Here is a 12,595-nt window from a genome sequence, read left to right on the forward strand (position 1 = left end):
ACTCCTCATCCGCGTCTTCGTCTCCAGCAAAGTCGGCATCAGTTGCTTTCTCATCTAAATGGTAGTGAGAACAAGTACGGAAGATACTCAACAAGTCCTCTACTATTACAAAGGTTTGATAGATGACTCAAGGATAAATTTTTATGGCTTTAGTTTTAAACGTAAAGCAGTTTATACAGGTATCAAATTATATTCTCTATTGTTACCTTTAAAAATAGTGTAAACAAGTTAACATGGTATATCTGGGGGGTTTCGGTTTTGAAAGGGGCTACATCTCACTCCACAGTCCCTATCATTATGTCTGATGTACCTCTAGTAACACACAACTCTTGACGGACTGAGCCAGTAATCTCATCACGTGGACATCTAGTCCACACACTCACTCATCAAAGATACATAAGCCCCGAGTCTAACCAAGTGAGGTAATTATTTTGCATGTTTATGACCATAGGCACTACTATTCGAACAGATTTACACTCTGCAGAGGTTGTATATTATACCCACACGATATGCTCAACCTCCAACTGTTGAAAGCGGATGAGCGAATTATATCGAGATGCTTCAATCACCTTCCTTTGCCAGACACTACTTTGAGATATCCCAAGTGCTCTAGGTCTCGTATAGAGTGCACTCCCCCACTAACCATCGCGGCGTGGCTGAGTTGGAAACACCTACGTAGAGTACCTGACATATGCTTAGGTTCTTGTTGCTCACCCGGCCCTTCTAGTAGGATGCCAAGCTCGGTAAGGAGAAAGAAAAGTCAAGTCATGCCCCATACAGGACACATGATTGCACTGGGTGGCTTAGCATGACGATGCAATGATTCGGTATTTATACGGTCGAGGCAGGTATCATCAACGTTGACAATGAGTAGCACGTGGTAACTCAAGTCCCCTAAGAACATCCTCACCGGAAGACTACTCTATCTGCCCCCACGTGGAGGACTACTCGTCCTGCACGTCCTGTCCCATTACCAAACACCATCACACTCACACGTTTGACCATCCCGCAGCATTAAATGCTATAGGATGGGACATTGCAACACCACACCGCTCAGCAACCACGCATCGCCGAAAGAGAGCGTCTAAGGAAGAAAAATACTCGAGTGACATCATTAAATGAGACTTGACTAGTTAGGTGAGTATGTGCTTCGCGATCAGTAAGGACTTGCGACCAGCAAGGGCTGGTCGCAGGATTTTGCTCTGCGACTAGGGGTTTGGTTGCACGAGCCTCGCCCTAGTCGCATGATGAGCCTGTGATCTTGAAAATACATACCGTCGGCAGACATTGGGCGGTGTGAGGCCCACCTCGTAGGGTATATACATTTCCCTAAATTTATATTGTTTTAATTATTCAGATTTTTTTTAAAAATAAAGTGAATTTTGCTATATTCTAAATGCTAAAACTTAAGATATTACACTCTTCTATTATGTATACTCAAATTTTATTCAAGAGTAATATCATACATTGTTTCTCGTGAAATCCGTCCTTTGGGGGGGAGGGTCCGTTAAATCTGAGTGAATTTTAGAATGAAATTTTGTAGTTATGCATTTTTTTTTTCCTGAGAGCACACAGTTACACAATAAAAGTACAATAGCATATCCATAATTCTTTTTGCACATTTATTGGATTCCTTTTTGTGCAGTAAATGTAGTGATGTAGTATACGAAAAGGTGAACAGCTGCTTATATGTGCCGAAAATCTGTTCCCCAATATTGCGCATATTATTATGTATTTCTTCAAAGGACTGCAACAGGCTGCTAGCAATTCGTTCCTAATGTTGCTATTGATTTTGATTTACGATAGCTCTACTGTTTGGATTTGGATCTAAACACTTTCTTGGCACCAGACTGATTTTACAAGAAGATTGCTCCCTGATACACCAAAAAAAGATGGAGAGCTTATTGCTGCAGCTGTTACAACCGAACTGTCAGAGGATGCTGTCTTCACCCTTCAGTTGTGCACTTGCTGCTCCTCCTGCTGCTGCTGCTGCTCTTTATCATCATTTTGAGCAGCTTTTGGTGGGCAGTTCAAGGCCTCCTGCCTCTTGCCCCAGAGCAGAAGATACAGACCACCAATCACAAGAACAGATCCCAGCACACTGCACAGCACAAGGTCGAGGTGAATTCAGTGCCTGAATTCTGAACATGGTGGCAACACATGCTACTGTAATTCAGTACTTGTACCTTCCAAGGTAGAGCTGTTCGTGAAGGATGCAGAAGTCGATGACCGAGACGATGATCTGCACAATCGGTATGAAGGCGGCGACGAACACGGGGCCACGCTTCTCGATGCACCATGTCAACAGCACGAACGACACGCCGCATCCCAAGATGCCCTGAGGAGATGACAAGCACATCAAGTTCAGAGCAGTCACAACCAGACTGAAACTGGAAAACAACTTTAAGCTGCCAAATTCTTCAGGCTTAGTGATTACAGCGTATAGGACGGTGAGGATCTGGAACTTGCTCTTGACGATCCACGGGGAGATTCTCCTCTGGGTGCAGAGGCCGACGACGGCGACCTGGAGGAAGCTGAGCGCGGACATGAGCGCGTTGCACGAGTACACGTGCGGGTACTTCCTGGCAAGCCTGCCGTGGAACAGGAACCAGCAGGAGAGGCACACGCAGTTCCCCAGGATCGCCACCGTGCCCAGCGTCCACTTCCCGCGGCTCATCGAGTCTGCAGCTCCCCCATGCTGCCGGGAATGGAGGTGCTGAGGCGGCGCGGCGTGGGTGAGGGCGACGCCCTTGTAGAAGGTAAGCACCATGGCGCCGCCCAGGGAGACCAGCGTGCCCACCAGCTTCGCCATGCCCATCTTGCTCTTGAGGTTCAGTGCCTCTGAACTGTGATTGTTTGATGGAGAACACATACTTAGCAAATTACAGTAACATGATTTCTCCGATCTCTCTTATGTGCATGCAAGAATCTGGAGGTGTTCTGTTACCGTGTTGCGACGGCGAGGAGGAAGGTGAGGACTGGGGCGATGTTGGAGAAAGCTGTAACGAAGGTGGCCGTGGTGTACTGCAGGCCGACGAAGATCATGTACTGCCTCAGAGCTGACCTGCGATCGAGCACAATTTCATGCACGTATATGAGCTTTTCGTTCATGGATTCCATGAAAGAAATAGCTCTGCAATTAGTTGCGTTAGGTGGTACCCGAGTGCGGCACTGACGAAGATGTAGCCGAAGATCTCCAGCGTCAGCTTTGGCCTCGATTTCCTGAAATTTGCAGCAAAAGACAAGCAACAAACGCTGAGCTTGAACTGAAAACAAAAGGAATTCAGAAAATAGAATGTACCATTCGCTCTTTGCTTCTTTTTTTTTCAATGTCAGTTCTTGCTGGGGTCAAGCGATAGATTCACCTCTCTTTGAAGTAGGCGATCGGCGCGAGGAAGGCAGACGCCGTGAGCTGCTGCAGGGTGACGAGCACAAGCGGGTTCATGCCGCCGTCCATGGCCACCTTGACGAGAGACACCATGATGGCCGCCACGATGTTGAGGCAAAGCATGACAGCCACCGGCAAGCCATCGCCAAGCAAAGACCCCATGCTCAGCTCCACTCAGGCACACAGCTGCCTGCGTTTCTCTTGGGACAACAAGTGCAGTTGCAGCTCGCGGAATTTATAGGCAGTGTAGTGTTTTCTTCCTCTGAGGAGCTAGCGTACGATGGATCCGACCAGACGATACTGCCCTCTCGTCCTGGCGAAGAAGAATGTGCTCAAGAAGACATGGTGATGAGGACGTGAAATGGGAAAGAATCATTTCGGGTACATTGTCTGACGAAAAAGATGGCTCAAATTAGTTTTTTAGGTAACATGATCTACACACCTCACGAAGCTCCACGTACGCACACGCTTGCGTATCCTAACTCACATTAAACTAAATTAAAAGGTCTAAACTTTCAGTGTGCGAACACATATATCCTATTTAACGCTCACATATGTGCGTAACTCTAAACCTAGCTCGGACCTATTCGGAAGCAGCTGGGGTTAAAACCCGGAGTCAGCACGCGCCGAAGCCAGAAGCATAGCTAGTGCACAAGAACTGTAGCACGTCTGTGATCTCCTTTTTTCTTTTGTGTGGGCAATGATGCAGTTGCCATTCGGGACAGCGAGAAATGTGGCCACCTATCTATCTTTCTCAAAGGCAAAAAAAAAAGCCCTTTTACTGTGTGAGATGGGTGATACATATCATATCCATTTGCAATGATGTATAACAAACACTTTGATATGCATATCCATGTTATTCCTCACTAGCTAGCTCCTAACTCAGTGCAGATAATTAAGCATATGCATCTGTTAGGTATATATGTCGCAGTTAAAGTCTCTATTATATAAAACGCATATTGGATTTAATCCTATATCAAAAATTGATGATAGAGAAGCACGACTTAAAAGGTGAAGGATCACTTAAACTAGTTTTTTTTAACACATATTGGATTTAGTCCTACATAAGAAATTGATTACAAAGAAGCATGACTTAAAAAATGAAGGATCTCTCAGACTAGTTTTTTAGGTTGCGTTGACCCATGACCTTGGTTGTAGCTCTGGTTGGGTCTGCGCGCATAGCAGTCACATTGAGATTTGAGTTAGGGGCGCCGGCTCGTGGTTATAGCGAGCTGAGCCAGGATGTTGTGCACTCTAACAACATGAGTTGGTTCATGTGTCATATCTTCCCTCTACTCGCCTCACAACTAATAAAAATCTCTAAAATTTAAATAATTTACCTATTTTTACTATCTATCCTCGTCCTCCACGTCTTGTTACCGGCTACCGATATGAGACATATTTTACTCATGAAAATAAATAAAGAAATTAGAAGGAAAATTAGCAGATAATATATATCTCCTCTTTTTTTGGATCTCATTTGAAATCAATTTACGACATCACTCCTGACGTATCCGTTCGACATTGCTCCTATGACGTATATATATCTACGTATATTGAGTTTGTATTTGATGTTACCGTGTCTAGTGCTTATATTTTCGTTGCAACATATGTATACTTAACTAGTAAGAGAGAATATAGGGGTAGCATTTATCTTCTCTTGCGCTTGCGGAGTCGGAATAATCGGAGGGGATTCTTTAAACTAACATTTAACAGAAATTAAACTTTATTCGATCCCTTCCGGCGTCACCATGTCGGCGAAATGTTAGATTAAAATTTTTGCAAGACAAGGCGAGGCAGGAGGGAATTGTCCACCTCAAATACTGTGGATTGAGATGAGAGGTGAGAAAGGAATGGTTGGGGGGAGGAAAAGTGATAATCACCTTGCTACCACTTTGTGCCTGAGATGACTAGAAATGAAAACCCTCAGGGCATGGGGCAATGGGGCGTTGCACTTTCTTCCCTAGCTAGTAGCTAGTGCAGGAGAGAATCAGTCAGTCGCTTGAGCTGCCGTTTCTTTCCTTCCTCCCAGCTAGCTGTACGCATGTAATATGGTAATGCACCTGCTGGTTTGCTAGCCCTCAATTCAGTTGGCGTGAAAAAGAGTGTCACAGACAGCATGGATCTGATGCTACTCTTTGGCTGCAATTGCAAGAAAAAGAAAAGAAAAGAAAGAGGAGTCAGCTTTCAAGCACATCTCACCGAAACGACATCTTCGGTCTATACTTATATCAGTGTACTATCATAAAAGAGAAAGATATCATGTGACCTTTTCTTATTAACGGAAGATGAGTAGTCTTTTAATTGTTGGGATCTTTGCACGACTACTAATTTGATTAAAAATAGTTAAGTACCTTTGATTTATTCCGCACACGTAGGACTTTGCCTTCATCACCTTGGTAATTTCATGATCCTTCGCAGCCTTTCATTGCCTTCTAAATGAGCCTTTCACTCTCTGTGTGTGTTCTTCTGAATTCTGAATTCTGAATTCTAATGGAGAAACAACTGAAGAACTGTATCTGCGTGCTATGGCAAGGTGAAAGTCTGAAACAGCAAACAGTCTGACGTTTTCAGACATGAAACGTAGCCTAAAGGATACGTAACAGACAGGCTCGTACTTGTTCATTTAAAGTCAGTCGTTCTCAAATGGAGCATCTGCATCAGTTCAGACTTGAGATCAGATCCATGAGAGTGACCAGATGATCAAAAGATCCAACCCCCTATCTTGAGAGGGTGAGTGATCCGGAGCAGTCCAGCACATGGGTTTTCTTTTTCTTTTGTGCATGATCAACACTACTAGTCCTGCTTCAGTTAGGCCATCCATGAGTAGTTTTCTTTTGCAGGATGAGAGGTACCAAGTGTTGTTGCCCAGCTAGGCCAAATCCCTGAGTAGTTGCTCTTATGTTCTTTGCCCCAATCATCTGATATTCTGATTAGACACCGCACACAGCTCGATCTGTAACATAGCATAGCATTGGTTTGGCTACTCCAATATTTCACCCATGAGCAACCTACCCTAGGCGCTGCTCCAACAGTACCACTCTTCAGGGCCACATTGCACTGTCTCCTCATTTTTTCTACTAGTAAAATATATAGAGCCATATACATATCGCCCCTAGTAATTTTACTACTCCAATTAAATAAAAATTCTTCACAATTTTATCTTGATTTATAACGTGTCTTTTTATCAAAATCGAAACCAAAGAAAGGGATTTGAATTTCAAACTAAACAGTTCATCAGAAAATATAAAGAGCAACACAAAAAGAAGAAGAAGAAGAAGGAATGCCTTTGTGTTCTCTTAGGCCTCCACTCCACTCAGAGTCACACACGGGGCCCATATAAAGCCCACACTGGTCCATAAGCGGCCCAGATAAAGCCCACACTGGACCAGCAGCGGCCCACCTCTTGGAAGGCAAACCCTAACTACCCAGCGATCCAACGGCGCAGATCGCCCGATCAAACTCTCAAAACCCTACCCTTCACCGTCCCACTATATAAAGGACCACCCCTCTCCGCGCCGCCGCTCCTCCGCGCACACAAACCCTCCTCAGCCGCCGCCGCCGAGGAAGAAGGGTGAGAGAAGCCGGCCAAGATGAAGACGATCCTGGCGTCGGAGACGATGGACATCCCGGAGGAGGTGACGGTGAAGGTGGCCGCGAAGGTGGTCACGGTGGAGGGCCCCCGCGGGAAGCTCACCCGCAACTTCAAGCACCTCAACCTCGACTTCCAGCTGCAGGAGAACGGCCGGAAGCTCAAAGTCGACGCCTGGTTCGGCACCCGCCGCACCATGGCCGCCATCCGCACCGCCATCTCCCACGTCCAGAACCTCATCACCGGCGTCACCAAGGGCTACCGCTACAAGATGCGCTTCGTCTACGCTCACTTTCCCATCAACGCCTCCATCACCAACAGCAACACCGCCATTGAGATCAGAAACTTCCTCGGCGAGAAGAGGGTAAGCGCATGCTCATGTCCTTGTTTTTCTTTTTTCTTTTTCCCTTCAGATGCGCGGATCATGCTAGATTTGGGAAAAAATCTTAGATGAGGGGACGGAGATGGGTTGTGATGTGTTCTTACTGGTTGATGTGATCCCTTGCGTTTCAGGTGAGGAAGGTGGACATGCTCGAGGGAGTGACCATCCTCCGGTCCGAGAAGGTGAAGGATGAGCTCATCCTCGACGGCAACGACATCGAACTCGTCTCTCGCTCGGCCGCCCTCATCAACCAGGTGAGCGATATGATCCTGTGCTTACTTCCTTGCGTATGATGCAAAAGATCATGTTGTTGTATTCATGCCTGCTTATCAGTGATAAAACTTAGTGTAGTAGATGTGCCCACAGTTGTAGGAATCTATGTTGCTAATCTCAGTACCCATATGATGGTATGGAAAGAGAACGGTCGATAACCCACCGTACTACCCATTTTGCGCTACTGCTGTCTGCTAATGCACATGCTCTAAGTGAGGTTGTTCATAGTAATTTTTAGTTCCTGCTTCTGCTGATTGCTGTACAGTTTTAGGTTGAATGCAACAAGAGGTCACAAGACTAGTTTATCACATTGGTTGTGCCCATTCCATTGTTTACAGTGGTCTACTTGAGGTTATCATGATGTTTTTTGAGTAGGTAAATCACATTTTTAGTTTATGTGACCCTAGTTCTGCGAAGCAAGTACAAACTAAGAGAACCAAAATTCCACATTGCGATGTACATATCCATCATCTATGTGTTTCTGTACTGCTCAAGTGTAACATCGTAATGCATGGCAGTTTTTTTGTAGTAGCACGCACCTAAAGCCCTTTGAATTTCATGACCGATCCTAGTGCAAACATGGGGTAGTAATGGACTTTCTAAAGGTGACATGTGATGTTATATTCAGTAAGGAAGCATATATTTATATTCTGGTATGCCAGTTTTGTTGCTTGTTTCGTAATAGTACACTGGAAGATGATTGTTCTGTTGGTTGTTTAGATGTGTAATACTGTGGTTGTGACTTGTCTTTGATCTTTGTTTTGTTTCATGTCATTTGTAGTATGTGCATTTGGTCATTCATCATGAGTTTGCTGGTCTCGTTGATTCTTGTGCTATGATTCATATTACTGATGCAAGTTTTCTTTGTCTTCTACTCTTCTCCGCAGAAATGCCATGTGAAGAACAAGGATATCAGGAAGTTCTTGGACGGGATCTATGTGAGCGACAAGGGTGCCATCAATGTGGAGCAGTGAGCTTCATTCCCTGCTTAGTCAGTAGCGAAAATGCCTGGATATGGTCTTGAAGTGTCGTTTCTGCCTGCTGTGTTTCTATCATCCATGTGGTTGCAATTTTCTGAGACTGAATTTTGTACTGGGTTAGGACGTGTAATGTAGCATGCTATCTTATCTTACATATTGTCGCTGTTTGAGAGTCTGGACCCTGTTTATCGTCCCCTAAAGATAGTTGACTGCAAGCATTCGTGGTTGAAACGAAGATGAATTATCCAAGAGACCAAGAGGTTTTTTTATCTGAATTTGGTTATGCATTTGAATTTCCTGACTGCTTCATCCCATAATGATTTTGTTATAAATGTCATGTTTGTGCTGGATTAGCTGTGCGATATGTGAACTCCGTCATATCCCACGAAACCAACTCTGGAGATCGAGAGGTGGAACAGCGAGAAATTTGTAACTTGATACTTTTGAACTTGAGTCCGAAGTTTTCAACTTTTTCTACAGTTGTCGCTCTGCATGAGTTCGATGTATGTGTGTGTTTTATTCTATCAAAATCATGCATGCTGAGTTGCACTTATCGGAATAATCTCCATATATCATCTCTTCCATAAGATGGCCAATAATTGCCAGAAACAAATTCCAGGACAGGCTTTTCTTGGTTAATATCCCCTTCACGCATTGCATACTTGTATGGTGGCGTGAATTCTATAGACCTAACAAGTGTGAGATACATCGACCAACAATTAGTAGAAGCCGCAAATTCTTCTCAGGACGAACATGCCAAAGCCGATGCCAAGAAACGTGGCAATGGAGATCCCAAAGATGCCGACGAGGATCCCCGGCACGATCAGCGAGCTCCACCCCTTGGCCGTGGCCATGGCTGCGGCCGTGGTCGGCCCGCCGACGTTGGCGTTGGAGGCAATGAGCAGGGACTTCCTCTCCAGCCCCACGAGCTTGCCGATCCCGAGCACCACGGCGAGGTGGACGGTCACCTGCACCAGCGCGAACGCGAACACGCTCGGCGCCTTGGTCACCGCGTCCACGACGTTGCCGTTGGCCCCTACGACGGTGAAGAACACCTGCATCAGGATCAGGGCCATGGTCTCGCCGGCTGGCGCCAGCCTGCCGAGGTACCCCGGGAACGCCGTCGCCAGGAACACCACCAGCGCCGTGACGCAGGGCAGGGTGCCACCCTGGAAGCCCAGCCGGTCGGCGATGGCCGACCCGGCCTTGCAGATGAGGAACGACAGCGCGATGGCCGTTCCGCCGTGCAGCACCGACAGCCGACCGCCGCCCTCAGACTCGCCGTCCTTCTTGGCATCTGTATCAGAATTAAGAGGCATGGATGATGAATATATGATCACAAGAACGTTGGCATTAGCTCTACAGCTGGTTCAACTGTTACCTTCAGAAGTTTTAGCTTCTGCTGGTATCTTCGATGCCAGTGAGAAGAGGGTCATGAAGTAGAGCGCCGAGATGAGGTTGTCTGCGGCCACACCGGCAGCGAGAACCGACGGTGAAAGGCCGAGAGCTTCCGAGATGGCCACGTAGTTCACCGCTATCGCAATGATGAAGCACAAGCTCACATCATGATGGATCGAACGAATGTGGAGTGGTAGCAGCAGATAATGGTTTTGTTCAGTGATTAGATATACCTCCACCAGTGTAGCTGCCCATGAGTGCAGCTGCAATCTTCCAGCTATCTTGGCCGAGTGACCTCATCGGAACCAAAAGATAGGCCACCGTTGTGCCGATTACAGTAGCAACTATTAAAGATTCAAAATTCATTCAAACTAGTAATCCCCAATTCCCAAGTCGTAGTAATTCCACTGTTTGAGTCAATACCTGATCCGATCAAGAAGGCCTTGAGGAGGTCGCCGGTGGTGCGGACGACGCGGCGGAGGTCAGCGCCGAGGAGCAGCAGCGGCACGGAGGCGGGGAGCAGGTACTCCATGACGGCGTCGTGCGCCGGCGCGCCGGGGGTCACCAGCCCGGCCGCCGTCGCGGCCAGCCCGGCCATGATGCTCACCAGCGCGCCGCTCAGCGCCGCGCCCCACGACGTCCTCTCCTCGGACCTTCAGCAGTTCATTTCATCCATCACACACACGAGCTAGATCTGCCCATGAGCGAGCTCACGTAGTCACGCGCGAGAGTGCAAAGCAGAGGCTGTTGTTACCATGTGCCGAAGGCGGCGGCGGAGAGGAGGAAGGCCCAGTTGCCCCAGTGGTCGCCGGGCGCGATGGCCACCACCGCGGCCGCTCCAAGCGGTCTGGCATGGCGAAGGCGAGGGGGGGAGGAGGAAGAACACCTGTTGTCGCGAATGTGTGGGCGAGGCGGCACAGAGAGCAGTACGGGCGGGCGGCCGGGGAGACGGTAGGACGGCGAAGGTGAGGAATGGCTGGACAGGAGCAGAGCGGCGGGTGGCGCCATGTGTCCTGTTGGGCCAAGTGTTCCCTGCTTGCTGTTTCCTTGTCCACACACTCTTGTTTTGCTCTCCTTTTCCTTTCAGCTGTAATTCTTGGGGGCACATTTGTCCCACGAAGAGCGTTGGAGAAATATCTTAGCATGCATATATTACTAAAGGGTCGGGCTCCGGATCCTCACCCGGGGTTCGATTTTTAAAGACCATGAACTCTCCGGTCACTGTCTTTTGAGATATGGGAAGTTGTTGGTCTAAAAAAAATTGTTAGGGTTGCTTTTAAGGACCTCTAATGCCCTGACCTCGCCTGTGAATATCAGGTCCTCGAAGACCTCTTAGGTCTATGGGCTCCGAAGCTCTCCAGAGCCTCAGCCTCCTGGAGGTTGGGCAAGCTCTCTATAGCCCGAGGAGTGGGCTCTCAAGCCTCGGATATTGACAGGGCCACGAATTCAGATATTAAGTTTTTTTAAAGTTCCACGAATGCTGCTATTTTAATTTTTAAGGTTTTTTTTTTCATATAAGAATGGTTCAACGAATTCTTCTGAAAACTCTCCTTTCCACTACTTTGCAGAGTGTTTAATGTTGTTCCTGTGTATTGAGTTCTTCAACGAAGGTGTAATTCAGGAACCGTCTAAAACTCATGCGTCCCAAATAAGGCTTGATGTGCTATCAAAATAAACATGAAGCTCTTTTAACGTTTTGAGTTAGAAGAGCGTCGAACTCCTGCTGAGCTCAATCCTAATGTCCAAGCTGACTGGACCCAATGGTTTTGCATACCACAACTCCAAAAATGCCGCCGGCCCGAGGCATAATGCTCTGCTGCATCTGTGTGGTCACTTTGTCACTTGGCAGTTGGTGTAATGCAGCAGCCGAACTGTTTCTTGGCTTCCTTGCCTAGGATGCTCTGCTACTGGCCTTTTCTCGTGTCGTCTCCGAAGCCTCCAAGCGTCCGCTGGCCGGCGATGCAGCTCGTTTTCTGCTCACCTGGCATATTTAATCATGAAAAACAGAGGTCTGTCATGTTCTCTCATCACACTGGGAGACTACTTCCTTGATTGCTAGACGATCACTCCTTTCCCTCATCATCATAAATGATTAAACGTGTATAAAATGGAGAAGATGATGTAATATCAGTTGGATCACAACCTGAAACATGGCATCCCAGTAGATTGCTTACTAACTTGTCGTTGATCCCGGGAGACAGCCCTCCATGAATTTCAGAAAACGACGTGATATATGAATCAAGGTCCAGGAAACTTCTTCTCCATCAAACCACAAACGACTTTCAACCAGTCAAGGCCAATCAGTCTGTCACAGGACTGCAACTGCCACACAGGGCGCAACTAATTACTAATAAGATTGAGACATTCCTACGAGCCTTGTAACCGCTGCAATTAACAAGCATAATCACAGATGTTTGTTCAGCGACGAATACTCGGATTTTGGGACACGGCAGGCCGGCAACAGTTCTCTGCTCTTGAGATACATACACATGACATCACAGTTGGCAAATGCCCTTGTGTCTAGTACCTGCTTTGGCCCTAAATCAGCTGCAAGTCACAAATGATTGTTCAGCAGCAAACAC

The 12,595-nt window shown here is 47.0% G+C and overlaps 3 protein-coding genes across 3 annotated transcripts; 1 reads left to right on the forward strand and 2 right to left on the reverse strand.

Annotated features, from left to right (window-relative positions):
* Positions 1-1,703: 1,703 nt before the first annotated feature.
* LOC133931014 (WAT1-related protein At3g30340-like) lies at positions 1,704-3,937 on the reverse strand. The gene is made up of 6 exons (XM_062377828.1): positions 3,366-3,937; positions 3,160-3,222; positions 2,948-3,064; positions 2,438-2,846; positions 2,187-2,338; positions 1,704-2,101 (listed from the first exon to the last, which is right to left on the reverse strand). Exons 1-6 carry the CDS (start codon positions 3,548-3,550, stop codon positions 1,954-1,956), a joined length of 1,074 nt encoding a protein of 357 aa, XP_062233812.1. The 5' UTR covers positions 3,551-3,937; the 3' UTR covers positions 1,704-1,953.
* Positions 3,938-6,896: 2,959 nt separating this feature from the next.
* Positions 6,897-8,882, forward strand: LOC133931019 (large ribosomal subunit protein uL6-like). Its single transcript, XM_062377832.1, has 3 exons — positions 6,897-7,344; positions 7,494-7,616; positions 8,523-8,882. The coding sequence occupies exons 1-3, from the start codon at positions 6,982-6,984 to the stop codon at positions 8,607-8,609; spliced, it is 573 nt and encodes a 190-aa protein (XP_062233816.1). The 5' UTR covers positions 6,897-6,981; the 3' UTR covers positions 8,610-8,882.
* Positions 8,883-9,174: 292 nt separating this feature from the next.
* Positions 9,175-11,135, reverse strand: LOC133931018 (uncharacterized). Its single transcript, XM_062377831.1, has 5 exons — positions 10,768-11,135; positions 10,437-10,666; positions 10,247-10,357; positions 9,997-10,149; positions 9,175-9,912 (listed from the first exon to the last, which is right to left on the reverse strand). The coding sequence occupies exons 1-5, from the start codon at positions 11,019-11,021 to the stop codon at positions 9,335-9,337; spliced, it is 1,326 nt and encodes a 441-aa protein (XP_062233815.1). The 5' UTR covers positions 11,022-11,135; the 3' UTR covers positions 9,175-9,334.
* Positions 11,136-12,595: the final 1,460 nt, after the last annotated feature.

This window comes from Phragmites australis, chromosome 10 (assembly GCF_958298935.1).
Source record: "Phragmites australis chromosome 10, lpPhrAust1.1, whole genome shotgun sequence".
NCBI lineage: Eukaryota > Viridiplantae > Streptophyta > Magnoliopsida > Poales > Poaceae > Phragmites > Phragmites australis.

Excerpts from the sequence above, each read along its gene's own strand:
- LOC133931014 (XM_062377828.1), bottom strand. The coding sequence starts at position 3,550 with ATGGGGTCTTTGCTTGGCGATGGCTTGCCGGTGGCTGTCATGCTTTGC. Across the intron at positions 3,223-3,365 it reads ATCGCCTACTTCAAAGAGAG|GAAATCGAGGCCAAAGCTGA; the intron begins GTGAATCTATCG and ends TGCAAATTTCAG. Across the intron at positions 3,065-3,159 it reads TTCGTCAGTGCCGCACTCGG|GTCAGCTCTGAGGCAGTACA; the intron begins GTACCACCTAAC and ends GCTCGATCGCAG.
- LOC133931019 (XM_062377832.1), top strand. The coding sequence starts at position 6,982 with ATGAAGACGATCCTGGCGTCGGAGACGATGGACATCCCGGAGGAGGTG. Across the intron at positions 7,345-7,493 it reads ACTTCCTCGGCGAGAAGAGG|GTGAGGAAGGTGGACATGCT; the intron begins GTAAGCGCATGC and ends CTTGCGTTTCAG. Across the intron at positions 7,617-8,522 it reads CGGCCGCCCTCATCAACCAG|AAATGCCATGTGAAGAACAA; the intron begins GTGAGCGATATG and ends TCTTCTCCGCAG.
- LOC133931018 (XM_062377831.1), bottom strand. The coding sequence starts at position 11,021 with ATGGCGCCACCCGCCGCTCTGCTCCTGTCCAGCCATTCCTCACCTTCG. Across the intron at positions 10,358-10,436 it reads GGCCTTCTTGATCGGATCAG|TTGCTACTGTAATCGGCACA; the intron begins GTATTGACTCAA and ends AATCTTTAATAG. Across the intron at positions 9,913-9,996 it reads AGAAGCTAAAACTTCTGAAG|ATGCCAAGAAGGACGGCGAG; the intron begins GTAACAGTTGAA and ends ATTCTGATACAG.